General features: G+C 29.4%; 3 protein-coding genes across 3 annotated transcripts; 1 reads left to right on the forward strand and 2 right to left on the reverse strand.

The window, feature by feature from the left end:
* Nucleotides 1–9,436: 9,436 nt before the first annotated feature.
* On the forward strand, nt 9,437–9,916 carry LOC123228798 (probable transcription factor At4g00390). The gene has a single exon (XM_044654245.1). The coding sequence runs from the start codon at nt 9,437–9,439 to the stop codon at nt 9,914–9,916; it is 480 nt and encodes a 159-aa protein (XP_044510180.1).
* Nucleotides 9,917–16,626: 6,710 nt separating this feature from the next.
* LOC123228799 (probable transcription factor At1g61730) lies at nt 16,627–17,220 on the reverse strand. The gene has a single exon (XM_044654246.1). It carries the CDS (start codon nt 17,218–17,220, stop codon nt 16,627–16,629), a length of 594 nt encoding a protein of 197 aa, XP_044510181.1.
* Nucleotides 17,221–20,409: 3,189 nt separating this feature from the next.
* LOC123228800 (probable transcription factor At1g61730) lies at nt 20,410–21,105 on the reverse strand. Its single transcript, XM_044654247.1, has one exon. It carries the CDS (start codon nt 21,103–21,105, stop codon nt 20,410–20,412), a length of 696 nt encoding a protein of 231 aa, XP_044510182.1.
* Between the last annotated feature and the right edge of the window lie 2,590 nt (nt 21,106–23,695).

The following is a 23,695-nucleotide window of genomic DNA, read 5'->3' on the forward strand; positions in this document are numbered from 1 at the left end:
TTTGGTGGCATTGGGTTGTGGGTCATACTGTATATCCAGAATCAATAAATATTGTGGGATAAGCTCGTAAGCACATGAAAGGTTTTTTTTTTGAAAAAAAGAAATTAATTTGAGTCGTTCCTGTAGTGTAAGAATGCATGCAAATGTGTAGGATTAAAAAATAATGTAATATTTATTTATTTAATGATATATCACTTGTATAAATAAATTGTATACAAAAAAATATATATATATAATATTATTTTTCAATAAGACTTTAATTATATTTTTAGATTATACATGAGAATTTCTCACCTAAAATTTGATGAAATGCTAAGTTTCTATTTGTTAAAATTGAAAAAGTCAATCTCCCACCCATTTGTAAAATATTTTTTGACAATTTGTTAACATTTTTGTATAAAATTACTTAAAAGACAAAAAAGCTTTCAAGCTAAATAACTCTTTGTTCTGAAATTTTTATTAAATTGTTTTATACTCTAATTTACATAAATTTTTATTTAAAATAATAAAAAAATATTGATACAAATTTAGATAGAAGTATTAATGATGATACATTATAATTTTGAAAATATTAAAAGTGTTAATGAAATTTTAAAGGTTTTTCTGAATTTTGAAAAAAAATTTGGGGTGTTTTCAAAATTTTTAAAATTTCAATATGTCATTCAATAGTTTCAAAATTGATTGTTGCACTTAAAAGAGAAATTAATTAAAATAAGGAAAATTATAAGCGTTTATACATTTTTAGGTCAACCGTAGTACTTTTTACTTTTATAAGCAAACCAATATTTTTATTCTAATAATACCCCTTTCTCATTTCACATAACTAGTCTACTTACGTAGTTTTCATCTTATTTCACCATCATCTCCTCTTTCAACGCTCTTCTTCTATCAACACTCTAACGACAACACATTTTATTTGTGTTGTCTCTGTCATTCATCACAATCATCATCTATCAAGTAAGTTTCTTTTGCGTTTCCTTTGCATTTCCTTTATATAAATAGCAATCTGTATTCAGAAAACTTTAAAACTAATAACTTTTCTAGAGATAAAAATTTAAAAACTGCAATCAACACCTCTTGTGTGGTTTTCTTTTGCTTGAATCTTTTATAAATATTTATATTTGTTCACTCAATAGTTTTATTACCCAGATCTAAGTAAAATCGAAAAACGCAGTACATTTTTGGCAAATTGTGTGGTTTGCGTTTTGTGTGTTTGCGTGGTTTGCATGGTTTGCTTTTTGCATGGTTTGCGTTTTGCGCGGTTTGCATTTTGCGTTTGCGTTTTGCATTTTGCGTTTGCGTTTTGCGTTTTGCGTTTGCATTTTGCATTTGCGTTTGTGTTTTGTGTTTTGTATTTGCGTTTTACGTGGTTTGCGTTTTGCATTTTGCGTTTTGCATATTTGCGTTTTGCGTATTTGTGTTTTGCGTTTTGCGTGATTACTTATCTCTGTTATATCTTTTGTGCTGAAAATATGGGTAAGCTAATATATTTGCTTGGATATGGTGGACATTGGGTTACCAGAGGTGATAATATGAAATATATTGGTGGAGTTCAAACATTTGTATCAGTTAGAAAAAAAATAAATTTTGATAGATTTGTAGAAGCAGTGTGTTCTTGTTTGGGCATTAATCAAAGTTGCAATATTGTAAAAATTTATATGCAAAATTCGATCACTTATAGTGATTTACCCTATTTGTTGAAGGATGATTTTGATATACGGATTATGATGAGGTTATCAAAGACACATAAAAGGGATCTGTTATTTTTTACAATGTTTACAAGGCCTACAAAAGTCATAACCAATATGCAACAACAACGAACTGAACCACAGCCAAGAGTTCAATCATTTGAACCTATGGATGATGCGATTAACTCCTTGGATAATATATATTGTGAGGCACAACTAGAAAGTATGCTTGAAGGTGATGGGGTTGAGGTTAGGATACATGATGAAATAAGAAGGCAGCAAGACCCTTTGCGTGGAACACCAAATAGAATTGATGAGATGGGTACTGTTCCAAAAGAAAACTTTCAATCGAACGAGAAAGAATATGGTGGTTATAATGATTGGGATGACGAGGGTGATGATATCGGTGATGACGGAAGTGGTAGTGATAATGGTGGTGATGAAGAATGTGATGATGTTGGTGATGATAATGATGAAAACAGAGGGTGGTCATGAAGCAAGTGGTCATGAAGCAGGAGTTGGTCCAAGTGGATTAACTGAGGGAAGTTTATTTCATAACACTCTAACAATGCATGGCCAATCCATTCCTATTAACGTACAAGTTACAAATCCTTTTTTCGATAGTCCAGATCCTTACAAAGATGTAGAAAATGAGGGTATTGCATTACATGCAGTTCTACCACGAGATGGGAGAATCAAAGTGAATGATCAATTTACATGTAAACAGGTGTTGATTGATACGATGTATAGAGATGCTTTGGAAAAAGGCTATCAAATCTAGGTGACTAGTTCAAACAAAAAAAGATGGGATATCAAATGTGCACACGCTCAATGTAAATGGAAGGCAAGAGGAGTTAAATTAAAAAACACATATATTTTTGCATTACGGAAGTTGGAAACTCACACTTGCCTTCGAGATGTCATAATGTCTTACCACAGAAAAGCAGATAAATGGATACTTGGAAAAATATTGCAATCTGTGTTTACCGCTTCTAACCGAATCTACAGACCGAAAGACATCATAACGGATGTTGCAGATAGGTACAAAATAGATATCTCCTATACTCAAGCTTGACGTGCTAAGAATTGGGCGTTGAATGAGATTAGAGGTTTCCCCGAAGAGTCATTCAGACAATTACCTATATATTATTACAATTTGGAATGGAAAAACCCTGACACAATTACACACATTGACACTAATATGGATAATTGGTTTCGTTTTGTCTTTATGGCCTTAGGTTGCTCAATTAGAGCATTTCGAGAATATTATCGTCCTGTCATTTGTATTGATGGATCTTTTTTAAAAGGATAATATTGGGGTACATTATTTGTTGTTATAGGTAAAGATGGAAACAACCAAATTTACCCTTTGGCATTTGGTATGGGAGGAAAGGAAGAAACAATGACTTGGACCCATTTTCTAAGAGCATTACATGGGTGTGTAGGTGATCTTCCAGATTTGGCTATCATTTCAGATAGACATCATGTTATCATTCATTCCGTGCATAAAGTGTTCCTAAATGCACACCACGGTTGGTGCAACCATCATATAAAGGGTAATATGCGAAGCAAATATAAACAAACAAAGCATATAGATGGGTTATTTTGGAGAGCAGTAAAAGCTTATCGGATACCAGATTTTGAGGATGCAGTGCGAATGATCAATGGTGAAAATCCCTCAACACATGCTTATTTACAGGGTATAGACTATAGATGTTAGGCCCGTGCTTATTTCTCAGGTCTTCGGTATAATATAATGACAATAAATATTGCTGAATCATTTAATGTCATAACATGACACGCATGAAAATTACCGGTTATGATGCTACTTGAGTTTTTGCGTTCCACCATGCAAAAATGGTTTTACTCCCGATGCACTACGACATGTTCGTATAATTTTTTCTACTTTTGTGCACGATGTTGAAATGTATACTTATAATATATTTGTAATCATGCAGAGGCTTCTACTAATCAACTCACTCCGTGGGCTGAGGAGAAAATAGCAGGTTATATCCATAAATCAGCTTACATAGTTGTCAAACAAATAATTATGCACTAATATGATGTGCACGGTGTGGGCCAATCGATCACTATAGTGGATCTATGTGCGAGGGAGTGCAACTGTAAGAAATTTCAATTGTCACATATTTCATGTATACACGTTGTAGCCGTGGCCAGGTTTCAGAATCTTTCTGATTGTTATCAATGGGTAAGCAAATACTATTCAACTGAATATTGACAAGCAATATATAGACAAAGTGTTGAACCACTAGGCGATCATTCTGAATGGTTATGTTCGGAGAATCTTCCCATGGTCCATCCACCTCCAATGCAGAGTCGACGTTCAGGTCGACCATCAGAGCAAAGAAAGAGACTATCGCAGGGGGAAAAAGTACGTCAACCTGTTTGTAGTTGGTGTCGCAAGCGTGGGCATACTAGGATTACTTGTACAAACCCTTTATCCAAGGCAAGGCGAGGGACATGATGTGCTAGTCTTCCATTGCATTTCAGGTATCAGGTTACTATACATTACATCACATTTGTAGTTCAAGTTTATTTAAAACTATAATATTTTATGCGTCCTGTTGCAGGTGTGGCAAATTCCTCTTTTTAGGATGGGCTGGAGTGGTTAAATGTGCACATGATAATGGTGGCAAATTCCTTTTTTGTTTTATATTCGTATTAATGACTTTGTACATTAAACGTTGTATTTTTTTCTTGTATTAATCAATGGTTATTATGTTGTAATTTAATATTTTAAAAAAAATTTGGCATAGTCTCCCCTATATTATTAACATTATCCATATCTTCATCTTCTTCCTGTTTATATTTTATCCAAAAGTACACTTCAATATATATATATATATATATATATATATATATATATATATATGAACTTTTTCGTGGAAGATATGAACTTAATTGAAGAGTCATAAACGGTCAGAGTCCACGCATTGAGGTCAATTTCCCCACACGCCCAATGTTGACAATCATAATTAATAGGAATATACACCTGTAAAAGAAATAACAAAAAGTTAGTATATAACATAATCTTAATTAAAGATGTGTAACCGATTATATAATTTTGAAATTTTTAATTACTTTGTCAACTCTCACCCATGCAACGTATCTCATATCCCTTCCCCATTCTAACAGCTGTGGACATATCCCTTCAATATGATCTAGTAATAGTTGAGGCCATTGAAGGTTGTCACAATCAACCACTTCTCGATCTTGTAAAATACGTGGTAGCCAACCATCCCAAAACGCATCAACACATGTCCAATTAGCATTTGGGTAGGAATGGGCAACATCACCAAGTAACTATCCATATGCTGAAAAAACAACATAAACATATAATTACTTTGTTTATAGTAATGACAATATACAAATATAATATAAAAATATATTGATAACTTAGTCACCTCATCCGTTAGCCATTTGGTTTCGGTGCAAATCTCATCCCACCAGTCAAGCTTCTTATAAGGCCCGTGCAAATAAGTTAATGTTGTGTCATTATTGTTGGCGTTATCATACCATTGGTCAAAATCAATATTTGTTGGTTGGTTCCCTTTCCGTGCCTGATGTTGTCTTATAGGATTTGTAAAAAGGTTGAGTAGTGTCTGCCCCTTCTTGATAATTCTTCCCCATAATGTCCTTCGGGGTATTCGACCGAGGTTGAAATGGTGTCTCCACAGGTCTATGCTCAGTGACCACCTCATAATAATCAGGCGCACAAACATCATCATCTTGGGCGACCTCAATAATGACCTCCGCTGACTCATCCTGTGTTATCACAAAAGATTATTATAATATAATTATCATCGTTACATTTTAAATGTTAAACAAATGATTTTTGGACTTACTAACCTCATATCCAAGGGTGGCATGAAACATACGTTGTATCTCACACACTTTTGTTTCAATGGATGTTTGTCGCTCTTCAAATTGTCTAAAACGTTCTTCCACTGTTTCCATAAACCCACGTAGCATTTTCTCAATACGAACATATTCAGTAGTAGATGTGGGTGCAGTATGTGTAACACCAGGAGATCTTCTTATCGTTTCACGAGGGGACATGTAATACCCTCAGATACGTTTCAGGGGCATTTATGTCTTTTAACCCTGTTTTGAGATACTTCCCATTTTTTTAAATATATATATATGTTATGTATGGGTATGTTATATAAATATATATATGTATATAAATACCAAAAAGAAAAAAAAAGAGATAAAGAGAAAAAGGGAGATAAAGCTTAGATAAAGGGAGAGTAAAGTCAAAAAAGGCATCTCATACCATTTTTCCATCATTTCCCGTCCATATTCCAGTAGCCACCATTCTTCAAGCTTTTTCTTTGTTTTCTTGAAGAAAAAGAAAAGATTTGAAGGAGTTTGGAAGACAAGAAAGAAAAGAAAAGAACGACGGTTGTACTTTCAGACATCCATTAACATCAAAACTACATCATTTTATACCATTCAAAACATTCAAAAACATATATACATAAATCGACAGGTTTTAGGGTTTCACTGTAAAAATCCTACCCACCATCGTAACCACTGCAACCGATGCACATTCTCAACAAAAATAATTTTTTCATCCAATACATCCCAACACTAAACCATCTCAATAAATTATTTACACTGAATCATCAATTTATCAACAACATTAAACCAAATAAATAAATACAAATGATAACTAACCTGTGAAGCCATTGTTGATATATTGTCGTTGTCGGTGCGCTTCTACTACTTTTAGATATTCACCGGTGATTCTCGCTCAGTGTTTTCAGATTTCTTATTTCGGCCTTCTCTTTTCCATTTTCGGCAAAAGTAACTTTGAAAGTGATTGACTTTGGATTTTACTTGGTTTTCAACATAAAGGTAAAATTGGTAAAAAAAAAATACGGTTTGCTTATTTTAGTAAAACTTTTCTACGTATATGTATAAACGCTTATAATTTTTCTTATTTTAATTAATTTCCCCACTTAAAAATATATAATAAGAGATGTAAATGTTATATTACAAATTATTAAGATTATATTAATTATATTTTTAAAATATATAGGGTGAATATAGTAGTTTCCTAAATAAGATTTAAAAAATTATGCATTTATTCTTAATGAGTTTTAAAAAAAAAAAATATTGACACTCCATAATACACATCCATTATAATATTTGAAGAAAATAACGTAAATATTTTTTGACTATTAAAATTAATAATTGATTTTGACAAATAGGTGGGGAATTGACTTTTTCAAATAAAACAGATGGAAATCTATCATTTAATCAAACCATGGTTAGGAAATAGTCATTTGACATAGAATTGAAAAGAGAGAACGACTTTTTTTCATCTGAATTATACAAAAATGATAAATAAATCATTTTTAAAGTCGAATTCCCACCTTTTGTTAGGTATCATTTGTGAAACTCTTTAATTTTTATAATAGACATACTAAAAAAAAATACCCTTTATTATATTTAGTATTTATTAAAATTAAATAGCATTTTCCCCTTACTTTATTACAAACAATTTTTGGTAGACATTCATCATTGATGACCCTTCAATTGCACCAAGCCAATGCGTTTAGTTGGAATCACATCATATTAGAGTGATTTTGACAAAAAAATGCATAAGAATGACATTATTTTGGATGTAATTCTCGTTAAAATCGCATCAGAATAGTGCGGTTTCAACTAAATGGTGCGATTTTGATTAATTATGCATAATTCAATTGTAATTTTGATTTATTTTTTAATCATAAATTTAATTGTAATTGATATAGTTATTAGTTTGAGACTAATCGAAGTTAAGATTATGTTTTTTTATTTATTTTTAATTGAATAAGAGTGTTTAAGTGATAAATTATAAACTTTATTTATATTTTAGGAGTGTAAATAATGGGATATTAATTAAAATAGACAAAATTTTTTTCGTTTATACCTTTTTAGGCAAATGCACAGTAGTTTTATTTTTATAAGCAAATTTTTTTGTAACTCCAAAAATACCCTCCCAGCCTTGTATACGTAGGCGTTGGAAGGAAAACTTGAGTGCGTGAGTGTGTGTGTGGTGCGCGCACCCTTTCTTTTATATATATATATATATATATATATGTATATATATATGTATATATATATATATATATGTATGTATGTATATATATATATTAAATAATATAAAAAATATAATAAATAAATAAATAAATATATTAAATATTATAATATTTAATATAATATATATAAATAATAATAATAATAATTTTTAAATATATATTATATTATTATATATTATATATATAATATTATAATATAATAAATATATATAATAATATAATATTATATATATATAAAAAATATATGTACAGTGCACAGTGCACTGTGCGCGCACTGCACACGCACTGTGCACTATGTACAGTGCGCGCACTGTATATGCATTGTGTGCACCGCGCGCACCCACGCACTCCGCACGTACTCACGCACTCTGTGCGCACTTCGCACGCACCCACGCACTCTGCACGCACTCACGCACTCCGCGCACACTCCACACGCACCCACGCACTCAAACCTTCCTTCCAGTGCCTACGTATATAGGGCTGGGAGGGTATTTTTGGAGTTATAAAAAAATTTGCTTATAAAAGTAAAATTACTGTGCGTTTACCTAAAAAAGTATAAGCGAAAATTTTTTTACCTATTTTAATTAATATCCCGTAAATAATATTAATCTAATAATATTTATAAACTAACAAAAATATCATTTTACTGTTAAAAATAACATTTGAGTTTTGAAAAAAAAAAAAGGAAAAGTGAAAATATCACTTTTTTACTTCAAGGTGGTAAATTGTCACCTGGGTACGGTTTCGGTGGGGAAATAAGTGAAAAACAAGTATTTCCAAAGCATTTTTGTGACTTTATGCACTTTTTTATTTCTTTAGGTAATACATTGAGGCTGAACTTTCTATTTCCAAGGACTAATGAGGACAATTAATTGGAAAATATTTTTCTATTAAAAAATATTTTATAAGTTGTTTAATTATTTTGTTCGTTCATAAATAAAATAAAGTCTACGTTAGTTTGGTTATTCAATTCAAATTATTTTGAAAGAGCATATTTGACACTAGCTATAATAAAATTTAAGAAAAAGGCTTATTTTCCAATATATATTTGGTAATTGGATATATATATATAATGAAAGAGTCTTGGAAATGGACATGTTTGCATTAAGATTTGGTGCAGAATATTAAGATTTGTTTTTGTATAATTTTTGAGCATCCCAAAAGCCTGCAAATATTAATAGTGGAGTCTTTATCTGCATGAAACCTATCCAATCAAAATTTGAAGTTCCAATATGTTGAAATGATTCGTGATGGATGAAGATGATGGGTTTAGGGTTGCATTAATTTTGAGTGAACCAGGAAAAATATATATTTAATAAACAAACGGATGCATGTTGATGAATTAATTAGGTAGCAAAGTTGGTCCAACCTTTAAGCTTTCTGCCGGGTGACGCTTCTTCTTCTTCTTCTTCTTCTTCTCCTTCTTCTTCTCCTCTCTGCTTGGGGCTTTATATATATTGGAAACTGAATCTTCAAGGAGGAAGAATTTACCGTTGGGTAAGCGTTTTAATTTGTTTATAGTTAACTTTTATATTATATCATTTTTCTGTTGATGGAAGTAAGAATATATAACTTTCAGTTCAATGATTTACCATTTTATTGTTTCAATTGATTACAGGTTAAAAAAGATTATCATCAATGGCGTCCAAAATGAGGCCTCATGACAATGTGGAAGGTGATGAATCAAAAGGCCAAATGAACCCCACCAAAAAGACAAAGCAACACTCATCAACTAAGACCTTTTGGAGAGAGGATGAAGAGATTTCAATCCTAAACACTGCAATCCATTTTTCAAATCTAAAAGGACTCGACCCAACTGCCCATGGCAACAGGACTCAATTTTATACATTCATCAAACAATCATTTTCCTATCATGATTTTTCCAAACGCCAGCTTCGCAAAAAATTGAAAAGCTTGAAGAAAAATTTCGAAAGAAATGTTGTCGAATCAAAGGCCTTTTCAGATCCACATCAAAACAAAGTGTTTGAGCTTTCTCTTAACTTATGGGGAAGCCAAAGCATAAGCAAAGATACTCCTGCTACTGCCAATGAAGAGGTCCAAGAAGCAACTCAAATTGGTGGTGAAGTTGAAGAAGAGGAAAGAGTTTGTGATGTTTGAAACTCATATGATGTGTTTTCACTTTCTTCTTTAAGCACTTTTACAGTCATTAAATTAAAACTTTTGATTTTATTTTTCATTTAACATATTCACTATCATTATTTCTCACTTAATTCATTTTTTAACTTAACAATGAACAAATCATCAAATACAAAGAATGACCCCAAAAACATGTAAATATATAATAGAAAGAAATACCAATTGAGCTTTACAAGGGGGGGTCCTTTGTGTCAAGTGTAGTTTTGATTTCTGAGTTGGGTGTGTGTTTTGAAGCACTAACTTATTACAAAACAAACATAGGGGATATTTAAGAGTTAAGTAATACCATATATAATCTTGTCTGCAACATTTCTTTTCCTACATCTTAATGGTTTGACAAAGCAAACAAGTTAGTTACTACAAACGAAAACTAAAAAATGGAAAGACCAAGAAGAAGAGAATTTGACAAAATCATTTATTTGGGATAATCTTTTGTTAAAAGCAATAATACATTTTCATTAAAATATTTTATTTTAATAAGTTTACTTGTGTAAATTATTATTATATTTGAGAAAATTGATATATATCAAAATAATTTTTATATTTAGTTGGTAATAATAAATTATTAATTTGATATGATTTTACTCAAATTTTCTAAAAATAAATACTAATTTTTTGCAAATGAAATTAAAATTTTGTTGTGTTAAATTATCATTTTGGAACATAATTATAATTATTCATAAAATTATCATTTTGGACAAAACTAAAAATGCCCCTAAAAAGGAATCATAAGTTTTGAGGACAAAATTAATTATCATTTTAGGACAAAAATAAAATCATCCGTGAAATCATTATCTTGGGATGAAACTAAAAATATCGTTAAAAATAAATCATAAGATTTTTGGAATGAAATTTTAATTTCATCCCCTAAAATTATCATTTTGGAAAAAAACTAAAATTATCCTTAAAAATGAATTCTAAATTTTGAGAATAAAAATATAATTTCATCTTCTAAAATTATCATTTTAGGACAAAAATAAAATTATCCCTAAAATTATCACTCTAAAACAAAATTAAAATTGTCCTAAAAGTAAATGCTACATTTTTGGAGATAATATTAGAATTTCATGCCCTAAAATTATAATTCTGAGACCAAAATAAAATAAAATAAATGAATATTTAGTTATGAGGACCAAATTAAAATTTTGTCTCCTAAAATATCATTTTAGAATGAAACTAAAAATGTTTTAAAAAATAAGTCTTTAGTTTTTTGGGATAAATTAAGATTTTGTTCTCTAAAATAATCATCTTGAGACGAAATTATTTTTTTTTATAATTAACATTACGAGACAAAACAAAAAATGTCACCAAAAATAAATCCTAAGTTTTTGGGGACGAATAAACTTTTGTCCAGTAAAATTCATCATTTAAGACGAGACTAAAATTGTTTCTAAAAATGAATTCTAAGTTTTGGGGACAAAAGTATAATTTCATCATCTAAAGTTATAATTTTGGAACAAAAATAAGATTATCTTTAAAATTATCATTCTAGGACGAAATTAAAATTATCCCTAAAAATAAATCCTATATCTTTGGTGACAAAATTTTATCCCCTAAAATTATCATTCTAGAACAAAAATAAAATCATCTCTAAAATTATCATTCAAAAACGAAACTAAAAATGCCTTTAAAAATAAATCCTAAGCTTTTGTCCTCTAAAATAATCATGGATGAATTTAAAATTGTCCTGACCATGGGAGAATTCATTCAGTCTGTGAGATCCACTGGTCCCATAGACAGGAGCATCGATGATTCTAATCCCTTTTTCGACCCAAAAATCATCGTTTCTGACTTCAATTTCAACACAAATCAAATCGACATTTTCTATAGTAGAAAACTCCTCAAGAAATTCAACCAAAACAACCAAGAATCAAAAGAATGTATGTATTATTCAAAATTGGAACCCTAAAATTTCAAACCTCAAAATCTCCCTCAAATCTCAATAATCTTAATAATAAATTAATTCAAATAAGAGTAAGGAAGATGTACTAACCTTCTTTGCCATTTTTGGTCATCAGAAAACACAAAATCGACGAAAATCACTTCGCCCATGGAAGGCCTATGGGATACCTGTGGGAGACGCGAAATTCTCTGATTTTGTACAGTAAAACCGTGAAAAAATAACGAGACAAATATATAAAATTCTTGGTTTATTTTATAAGGGCAATTTGAACATTTCACAAAATGGGCATTTTTGCTTAAATCTAATTGTTTTGGGTAATTTTGGTTAAACCTAATTATTATGGATAATTTTGCTTAAACCTAATTGTTTTGGGTAATTTTACTTAAACCCCCTTAATTTAAGGTATTTAATATAATTTCTCTTTTTTTTAACATAGTTTGATTTTGGGTAAAATAATATTATTTATAGTAACTTAGAGTTAGGAGTGAAAAAGTATTTTTAGCTCAAACCTTGATGCGGAAATGTTATTTAGTCTTCTTGATTTGATATAAACTTTTATATATGATAATGTAAAGTCAATTTATTGTTTTTTTTTTCCGTGAAGGATGTATGTAGAATTTGAATGTAATACGAGATTTTGCATGAATATATACTTTTTTTCGACATTATTTGATGGTTGTATGAGAACTAAGTGAAAATTTTATATAATTAATTGTTAAAGGTTAATATTGTTTCATTTATTAACGCACAACTATCTATGTCTATTTATCTTCAACCTTGATCAACTTTTTTGTCTCCTTTTACAACTAGTAGATAGGACTATCAATTCAAACGAGTAAGGTAAGTCTAAGGTCAAATTGTTTGATTTGAAAAATTTAGTCTCAAACTAAACAAAATTTGAATCTTAGACAACCTTAAATAAAAAAAAATTGTCTATTAAATTATCAAACTTGAACTTTTGCAGAGATTATTCAATTAAAGTTCAGGCCTGATGGGTTCAAAAATTCTTTGTAGTTAAGGGTATATTTGTCATGTTTTCAAACCTACTAGAAATTGTAAGAGTGTTTTTGCAAGTTTTTTAAGTTATAAAACGGGTTAGAAATAGACCTAAAACAAGCTTGAATGTCAAAAAATTTTAATAAACTAGATCTGGACAAAAAATCTTAGGCCTAAAGCTTGAGTCTGAATTTTTGTATGGACACCAGTTTGAATAAGTCAAGCTTGCTTTGGTAGCCCGGACAACAATATTTCCGCAACACCAACATTCAATAGGCCGAATGACCATTTCCCACCCATTAAGTTTTCAAAAGTTAAATTTCAAAATATTCACTACTTTTGTTAATGAATTTTGTTTGAATTTTGTATAAATGATTGTTTTACCCTTTCATTGAAATTATGAAATTGTTATTAAAACTAGATATAGATGTCGAATTATCAATATATATTTACTAATTTAAAATTTATCATTTAGGCCCCTAATAAAATTAAAACTCCACCAATTTTAGAATATTGTATTTTGTTTAAATCGTTGTGAGTTTAATTTTCATTTTTGAATCTATTGAGGAATATATTAAAATTTTTAGAACAATCAAAAATTTTTTGAATTTCAAAAAAAACCCCTAAAATTTTTATTAATAATTCTATCATTTTCAAAAATTAAATTCATCCTCTAAACATATGCCATTTTGAAAAAGAAAAAGAAAATAAGAAAATCTATGCAAAATGACCATTTTATCATTTCACTTCATAGAATTCTCTAATGAAAATGGATGATATGATGGGCAGGAATCTAGCTTTTTGAATCTTTAAAGATGTAAATTTGTCATTTTAATAAACCTTGGATGTAAAATAGTACTTTGGCCTTGTTCGTTTAAGGACGGGGAGAGAATCTCAATAATATGTTATATGATATGTAAAATTATGATTTTTTTTAAAGTATTTTCACATTCTTTATATTTTCAATGACATTGATTAACCAACTATGGATTAATTTGGGAAAGGGCATGGATTAGATTTATTTATGGGACCAATCCTTAAATATTAAAGGAATATTTATTTATTTTTGGAATTTTTAATAAGCATTATACAAAAAATTTAAGCTTTAAGAAGGATCATTTTTGTAATGTTTAAGCTATATTAATTAATGTTAGTAATTATATTAATATTTCTAGTGATGCGTTAGCGCAAGTATATTCCAATTGTATACAAAATGAAATTAGTAATAGCATTAAAAATTAATGCAAAATTAAATGCGACAAATGGTTTTCATCCTTACTACTCTTTCCAAAATTTTAGATTACAAAATGGTTATATTAAGTAATTTTCCTTATTATTTATTTATTTATATTTGTCTTTTATTAGTAAAGTAATAAATAATAAATAATAAATATTATTGTAATTAATTATATTTAGAATAGAATGGTGAATGGTCCATTAATTAATTTAATTATCCATTCAATGCATGCACAACTAACCATAAATAATACCCTCTTATTATCCCATCCCATCTCATCTCCCATCCAGTTTATTCATCAATGGAGAAAACCAAAAAAGCCTGGACTGAAGACCAAGAAATCTCTCTCTTGACTGCAATGATCCAATTCTCCGCACAAGGTTTGAATCCTTCAGCCTACTTGACTGATTTCTATGCATTCATAAAACGAACACAAAGTGGCGTTGATATTTCTCAAAATGAGTTGCAGAAGAAACTGATGGAAATGAGGAACAATTAATTACAAAGAGACTTTGATTAAGTCACCGGCTGAGATTGTTTCAGTTTCTGATGATACCCATCAGAAGAGAATATTGAATTTGTCGAAACAAATATGGGGTGGTTTAGTGAGTGCTCAAGTAACAAGTGAAACTTGCTTGAAAGAAATGAGGATATTTTATGAAAAGAATGTGAGGTTGGAAGGAGTGAAAGTCATGAAGAAGAAGGATAAAAAAAAGTATGAAATGAAGTTGAGGGAGATTGAAAGAAAGGAGATGAAGCTGAACCTAAAGAGAGCGGAGATTGTCAAGAGCCAGACGAAGTTTTTGTTGGAGGCTTACGATGAAATCATGAGATGAAATTAATTTAGTTAAGAGAAAAGTCTCACCATTGCATTGCATTGAAGGTTTAATTAATTTATTTTTTTTATATGTTTGATTTGAAGTAAAATGTCAAGGGACTTTTAAGTTGTGTTTGTTTCATTGATTGATTTTCTTATTATTTCGTTGAAAGATTTTATTTTATTTTTATTTTATTGTTTATATTTATATTTATATTTATATTTATACACAGCTGTTAAATTAAATTCATTGGGATGATAAGAGTCGAATGAAGTTTTTAAATAATAAGAAATTAATTAAGCATTTACTTTTGATTTCTCAATGTAATAAACTTTCTGTCTTCTCCATTTAAGTTTATAAATTTTTTTCATTAATAAATAAATAAATATATTATATTCCATATTTATTCAATTCCCAGTGCCAAATGCAACATCAACTTGATAGAACGCTTCCAATTCTCTCTATTTATTTGTTTATTCACATTTTTTTATTTTATTGGGCTTTGCTTTATTCATTATTAAGAAACGTGACTAAAAATTTAAATGAATTAGAAATAAGAGTGAATTACTTTTTTCCACCCTAAATTAAAAAATAATAAAAAAAATATTTTAATAACCAAATGATATAAGAACCCATTTATTTCCCTTTTTTTAAACCTTCACCCCATTTTTCTTTCATCCCATGAATAGAAATGTCAATGATATATAATCTTATGTTTGGGGGAAAACTCTAATTTTTATAAATATTAAAGGTGTTAATTACATATTCTAGGTTTTTCTTTGGAAATTTGAAAAAATTTTGAGGTGTTTTTGATATTTTAAAATTTCAATGCAACTCTCAATAGTTTCAAAATTGATTGTTACACCCCAAAAATTTAATAGTTAGCAACAAATTAGTAGTGTAACAAACCATTGGGTCTATAATAACATTTTCAAAATATATAAAGGTTTGAAAAGATTTCAATGATTAATTTATATATGAACCCATTTATTTCTCCTGCTTTTCACCCTCGCAAGTTTCTTTCTTTCTTTCCTCCTATAGATGAGAGTCTCTTAATGACACATAATTGTATATTTGGAGCAAATTATAATTTTTGAAATTAATAAGGGTGTTAAAAAAAGTTAGGAGATTTTAAAAAAAATCATAAAAATTTTAGGGATATTTTTGAAATTTTTAAAATTGAATATGCCCTTAATAACTTATAAAATGACAATTGCACCCCTACAGAATTAAACAGAATACAATAATAAACTATTGGGTATATAATATTATTATGATAATACATGGGGCTTGAAAAAATTTTAAAGATTGATTTATGAGTTTTTAATCCTTTTAAGGGTTGAATTATCATTTTTAAAATATTTGAAAGTTATTTGAAAATTAGATTTCTATTTTTTCAAAATTAATGAATAGTAAAATTACTATTTTACCTTAACACTATTAGTTTTTTTTTTTTTTTAATAAGCTTGATTTTGGGTGAGAAAATGTTATTTACTCTATAAATAATAATATTTAAAATTTGCTTATTTTGTAATTGAGTTCCCTTGAAATGAAAAATAAAAGGAAAGTGAACTCAAAGAGCCATATAACATTGTTGCTTGTATTTAAATGACACCACTTCTTCCTGCAAATATATTTGTATATAAAAATATCAAATGACAATCTTCATGGAACTAATTTTAGCATAAAATAAAAACAAGCAATTTGAATAACAAAATCAGAGCATAGATGGAGATTTCTTATACTTATCTAACATAATCTGAGTTTCAAACATCACCAACTCTGCCCTCTTCAAGCTCAGCTCCAATTCCATTTCTTCAACTTCCTTCCATTGCCGCAACAACTCTAACATTTTACCTTCTCCTTTATGTTTAATCACTTCCCTAACAACATTCTTTCCCAACCAAATATTTAGCTTTTTACAAATAATTTTTGAAACCTCCTTCCCACTCGTACAATTAGCTTTGTTGCTTCCCCATAAGCTAAGTGAAAGCTCAAACAGTTTGTTTTGATGTGGAGTAGCAATGGCCTTACCTTTGACAAAATTACTCTGAAATTTTTTCTTCAAGCTCTTCAATTTTTTGACAAGTTGGCGTTTGGAATAATCATTGGAAAATGATTGTTTGATAAAGTTAAAAAAAAGAGTTCTGTGGCCAAGGGCAGTTGGGTCCACTCCTTTTTTGCTTGAAAATTCGATTGCAGTTTTTAGGATTAAAATCTCTTCATCCTCACTCCACACTCTTTTACTTGCTGCTTGTGATTGCTTTGTCTCTTTGGTGGGGTTCATATGCCCTTCTGATTCTGATGCCATGAATGACATTCTGTAATAAAATGAAACAATAACTCATCAGAAGATATAATGAATGTTAAAGTCTGAGGAGGAGGAGGAGGAGGAGGAGTTACGTAGGTCAAAGACAAAATCAATCCAGAAAATAATAACTATATAAATACTATATATGCTTGAAATTACAGATTCAAAGAAGAACAAGAATCACCAAACTACTGTTGGTAAATATACCCTTTACGTATGTGTTGAAAATTCAGTTTCCAAAATATATAAAGGAGAAGAAGAAGAAGAAGAAGAAGCAATCTGATGGATAATTATTATCTCCTGGAAGTTTAAAAGGTTGTTTATTTTTAGTCTCTATATGTATATATATATATATTCTTTTTGTCCGTTTATAATCCACCACCCCAAAAGTAGACAAATATGAGCTGTCTCCACACAATGCAATTACTTTCAATTAATATATTGGAACTTTAAATTTTAACTGGATAGCTTTCATCCAAATACAGCTGATAAAAATATACAACCACCAAATCTTGGTGCAAGCGTATCCTTATTCATTCCCGATGCCTCACCATTTCCAAGCTCTTAAGTTTCATTATACCGAATAATCAAATATTGGAAAATAAGCCTTTTTCTACTCTTATAGGATCACTTCGCTTAAATATGCTCTTTCAAAATAATTTGAATTGAATAACCAAATTAATATGATGTACATTTATGAATGATCTTCATAATTAAATGGAATAAAATTTTTTGTATTAATACAAACTTGAATTTATACATTAAGCGTACAAATAAACAAAGAAATAACATCATATATAACAAAGAAATTAATAATAAGAAATATTCTAATATTACCTTAAGAGGATAAAGAGTTTGTTAACTTGACTTTGTAATTTGTCATAAACATGCCTTAGAGGATGAGCTCGGTGAAGACAACATCGACTATTAATTTGATCTATAGAAGGTGCAAAAATAAGATAAACAATGCTTTGATCAAATGATGACAATAAAAAGTGATAATAAATCTCAATACATCTTAAAGCTAAAACCAATAAATGATATTGGTAGGGTAACAACATTTAGTAAGCAAATCTCATACTTCTTTAGTAGTCTTAAGATGTCAAAATTAAAGTTTGATAAATAAAACACAAGTATTGCGAAACCAAGTAGTAATTTAATAATTTTTTACTGCTCCATTTTTCAAGCATCTCGATATAACTAAAAATCTTCATGTCTTGTCCTTTGATTGGTTGAGATACCGTTAATAATATTACTAATTAGGTGTGAATATTTACCTTTTCCATGAAATAAATAAAGCTAAATATTGCCCAATCTAATTCAGTAGGCTAAGTTCAACCAATGCAATAGGTCCAACACGATAATAGAAAATATCCAATATCATTTCAAACCCAACACAATCAATATTAAAGATGACAATTTCTTTCCAAATTTAGAGTTTTTGACCCTCCTCGACCGTAACGGAAGGAAAATTCTCTGATATAAATAAAGACAAGAATAGGGACAAGGATGAAAAAAATCTCTATAATCAGGGACAAAGATATATGTGTCCCCTCCTCGCCCCTGTCCCCATCCATATCCCATTATATTAATATATTTATTTAAAATACTAATATATTTTTATAGTTTTAGATTATTTATATTTTAAAAATTTATTTATGTTTTTGTTATGCCATATTAAGATGGTTAATATATAATATTTATGACATTTGAAATAGTAAATTGGTTTTAATTTTACTTAATTTTATTATTTAATATATTTATGTTGTGTTTAAAGAGTACGGGAGAGGGGGTTTTTCCCCGTGAGTATGGGGAGGAGATTTTTTTCTGTTGGGATAGGGAATCCTTACCATCCCCATAACGGGGAGGGGGATTGAGATGAGGCAATCTTTCAGAATTAAACCTTCTAGATTACATCTTTGCAAGGGGAAATTGAGGAGGAATCCTACTGCTTGATTGGATGTCTTTTTTCCTAGCATGTGTATATGCTCTGTAGGGCTCAACATATGTTTTCAGAATAGTAATAGGCCAAAAGACTATTTCCCACCCAAGGTTTGGTGAATATATTCTGTTAATTTAAAAGAAAATTACTAATTTACCCATTTTTAAAGCATAATCACAGCTAGACATAAGAAAGTGTTTTAGCCTTTATATCCAACATTCCTTAATGGAGTCCAAAAACATGAAGAAGGCTTTGTTGCCTCTAAGATCCGACAAACATACAAAAAAATCAACAACATAAATTGGCGCCGTAGGAATTATTTCAATTATAGCTTTTAGTTTCTTGGGTTTTTTCCAATGAAAAAGATGTCACTAACATAAGTTAAACAGTGAAATTATTGTCAACATTTGCAATATTCAAGTTCTACCAGAGTTATCTGATCTCATCTTATTCTATTGAGATCCATTATTCACAGGCTTCGAACATGATTGATTAGCCAAAGACAAACTGATTGAAATTCTAGAACTTCAATAATTTCTTGATTTTGTCCCTTTCTATATGCGTACTCAAGCAACTGCACTTAGGGCAGTGGGTAACTGAGTGAGTAACGGTTTGATGGATTTGCAAAAGAGAAGTTGCTTTGCATTTTTAGGGTGATAGGAGATTGATGTCGATAGTTTTGATAAGAATTTTTGGACATGGTTAGCAAAGGTTGACATAAGTATAAATAATATGCTTCTGTTTTTTTTAGTGCTTCAATCTTTACATGTGCTTCATGGTTGAAGAGTTTCATATACAACTCATTAAAGGTGATTATAGTTTCTTGAACATACATTACAAGTCCTTATAATCATCATCAAGACTAGAAAAGATTTTTAGCACAAAATCTTTATTGTCTATTGTTGCATTTATCATTACAAACTTATTTGCATAGATCTTGATTTGTTGCATATCTTTAGTAATTGATTTGTTGTTTTTGTTAAGAATGCTAAGTTCTTCTTTTAATTAATTAAGTCTCTCATAAGATGGTCATTTATTTTATATTATTTATATTTATCTATTTAGTATTTATTTAGCAAGATGCAAGATGACCTGACAAGTATGCATGAATTTCTCAAAGTTGTATGGATTTTTTACACCAGTCTAACAAAATTGAACTAACTATTAGAAAACTCCAAAAACATAAATAAGCTTTATTGAATCTCTTAAAATAATTCCATCATTGACAAACTACCAAAACAACAGCCTTAATTATTATAAGACTTGTAAACATCTAACACCATTCTGAGATGCTTTTGGATGAATTGTGCCTTCTTAATGATAAGCTCCAACTGCAACATATTAATTGCTTTTTTCATATCCATTTTTGTCCCTTGGATTACTCGTGCTTTTTTCATGTTAATCTCCAACTGAAAAAGTTGAAGGGCAATAAAGTCGTCGTCAAGCTTCAATCTCTCATTTACTTCTCCAACCAAATCCATTGCTTCGTCATTAACATAGGAATATGGCTTAATTGGACAGCTGAAGCTTTCAACAGAAGCACAAACAATTGAAGCAGCTCCCCATATTCTTTTGGAAAGCCTAAACAACTTCTTCTCATGCCTACTAAAACTGGACTTGTCCTTGTTTAGATTATCCTTGAACTTTCTTTTCATTTTGTGTAATTTATCCTTTAGTTGATGTAAAGTAAAATTTCCTCTGAGTAATCTTTTCATATAATTAAACAAGTATACCATACTGGAAGAATAGTCAACCCCCCTTTCCACTGAAAGTCTGATGATGCTCTTCAAGATGGCTCTCTCTTGCTCCTCACTCCAAAACCTTCCAAATGCCTCACTGGGTTTATATTCTTCATCTTCTTCATCCTCTTCAGATGTGACTTCCCTATATATTTCTTTTATATCTTCTTCATTTTCTCGAGAAGACCTCTTCGTTGGTGCCATGAATGAGGACTAGCCTTTCCTGGAAGTACACAAAATGTACAGTACAAACTTAAATCGAAAATGATATCAATGTGTATAGAAATAACAATAAGTTAGAATAGTGATAATAAAACACAATTCTCCCCAACCTGAAAAACTTCAAATATAAATTTAGGTAATGGGTAAGCGTACCTAAAAAAAAAAAAAAATCCTAACTACTAATTGATAGATGGAAAACAAATGACAAAAATGGTAAAAATTCTAGTCTTGAACAGTAGGTCACCATAGAAGATAAAACCCAAGATAATCAAAGAAAACTTTATTTCATTAGAATCAACTGAAAGCATATAAAATGGCAAATACAAGATTGCTTACCTTTGCTCCACAACTCCAAATACCAACACTCAACCAAACATATATAGAAGACGGGAAGCCATGATCATGAGGTTGTATTGGGAAGGTAAGCTTTTTCCAATTAATTTTAATTGAATACAATATATTTGTGAATGAAAATAAATAAACAACTTATATATTTTTTAAATTAAAAAATAAAATAAAAGTTTCCAATTTATTATCCTTCCTAATACTTGAAGATAGAAAGTCAAGCTTGTATTCTTATTCCAATACTACTTAAAAACCTCATTCAAGTCTTAACACCAACAGCTGTAACATTTTATAATTAATTAAGTTTGGGGGAGGGTTTCATGCAGATACATAATCCATAACATTTTTAATAAAAATGTTTTTTATCTTTTGTTTTCTTATATTTTTCACATCCTCCTTCAAACTAGTTTGTACAGAAGAATATGGGAAAAAAAGGGCATACATAGTCATACTGCTTACCCGAACATCACTCAATTTAAAATGCAATCCCATCTTACAATGACAACTAAACAACATTTCAAAACTTACATCAGCATACAATTAAACTACTTCTGAACATTCAACACAGAAAAGAAAAACTTCTTCCCTCATTACTATCTTCTGAAAAGACAATACTATTATATTGACTAATATTCAACTTCTTTTTAAGCATCACAAATCTACTAGTCGATAATGGCTTGGTAAGAATATCAATGACTGGGAACATATTCAACATCGATTACTTTGTAAGATATATTTACATAAACTTGAATAAATAAATAAATCAATTATAATATATAGAATCTATCCTTAAAGTTTTAGAAACACCTGGATCACTATGCAAATTGAATTCAAAAAACTTGTGGAAATCACTTGAAATTCTCTGCTGAGATCATCTCTCGATGTGACTTATTCTTCTACTCTAGAAACCTCTAGAATGACAACTTGGGTAAGCTATACTACAGTTATTCTGTATTAAGTTTTGGAGTAGAGACTTAGACAATTTATAGTAGGTTAATTGACCTTATATTAAGATCCAATAAATCTTAAGCCTCACACTTATGCTATCCATTCAGATCGTAACTTTTAAGTGTATTGATCTTATTCTTATTGATCACTCAAACCCATCTATAAATGGTATTGAATTATTCAATTACCTGATTTTATTAAACCAAAATCATAATTAATGTTAGCCCATATCAAGAAATTTCTAACATTCTCTCACTTGGACAACATTAATTATTTTTATTTTATTTTAAGAAAAAAGAAAACAATTTTTTTGACTTTTGGGTAATTAATATTTTTAACTTTAAATGGCTATTATTTTAGAAAATAAAATAGTTCAAAGATAAAATATACTTTAATAAACAATCCAATTAATATAATCATCAATAACGAACCAAGACATTACTTATGTCATTTATCAACATAAGATTGTCTTTAATCACAATTACTAATAATCAATATGAATCAAATTTGGGAGTGTGACAGAAAGAACATTTCAGTCGTCTCTATGATTTCTCTTTAACCTTATATTTCAAAAGAAACAAGAAAAATTTTTTTGCTTTCAACAAAACTTGTATATTTCAACCTTGCTTGAGACTCGTGAAATATACATAGACAATTGTTATACTTAAGAGAATCTTATCTTGAGATATATGTTGTACCTTAATCATGTGTATGCACATGCATCCATTAACAAACAAGTATGTCAATATGATCATAATCAAAATATAAATATATATGTCAATAAAAAGAATAATAATAAAACCTCCCACTAACCATAGATATCAAGGGACCTTAAATACCCTCATATTTTCAACATAACTTTATGGGCTATAAGTCTTATTCTTTTAGTTAGGGGCTTAACTTTTATTAACTTTGTATTTTGTACTTCAGCCTAATGTCTCATTTCTTTATGAGGTTCTTGACTATAATATATTTTATTTTGTATGTCTCAATCGACTAGTAGTCTTTTACCTAATTGCATTACTATTATGATAGATAAAATCTATATTAAATAGGTCAACTAAGTAATCTATCAACCATACGCCTAAAAAGCTACCCCATTGTAAGCTATAAACTGAATGTCTATAGTTGATGCTACGACAAATGACTACTTAATATTTTTCCAAATATAGCCCATTTAGCGAGTATAATATTATATCCAAAAATAAACTTTAGCTTATCTTTACAACCACCAAAACCTTGATCTTTTGTAGGCATCTTATTACCTTTTAAACCATAA

This window comes from Mangifera indica, chromosome 11 (genome assembly GCF_011075055.1).
Source record: "Mangifera indica cultivar Alphonso chromosome 11, CATAS_Mindica_2.1, whole genome shotgun sequence".
Classification (NCBI taxonomy): domain Eukaryota; kingdom Viridiplantae; phylum Streptophyta; class Magnoliopsida; order Sapindales; family Anacardiaceae; genus Mangifera; species Mangifera indica.

Coding starts and splice junctions, on each gene's coding strand:
- LOC123228800 (XM_044654247.1), bottom strand. CDS start 21,105: ATGGCACCAACGAAGAGGTCTTCTCGAGAAAATGAAGAAGATATAAAA.
- LOC123228798 (XM_044654245.1), top strand. CDS start 9,437: ATGGCGTCCAAAATGAGGCCTCATGACAATGTGGAAGGTGATGAATCA.
- LOC123228799 (XM_044654246.1), bottom strand. CDS start 17,220: ATGGCATCAGAATCAGAAGGGCATATGAACCCCACCAAAGAGACAAAG.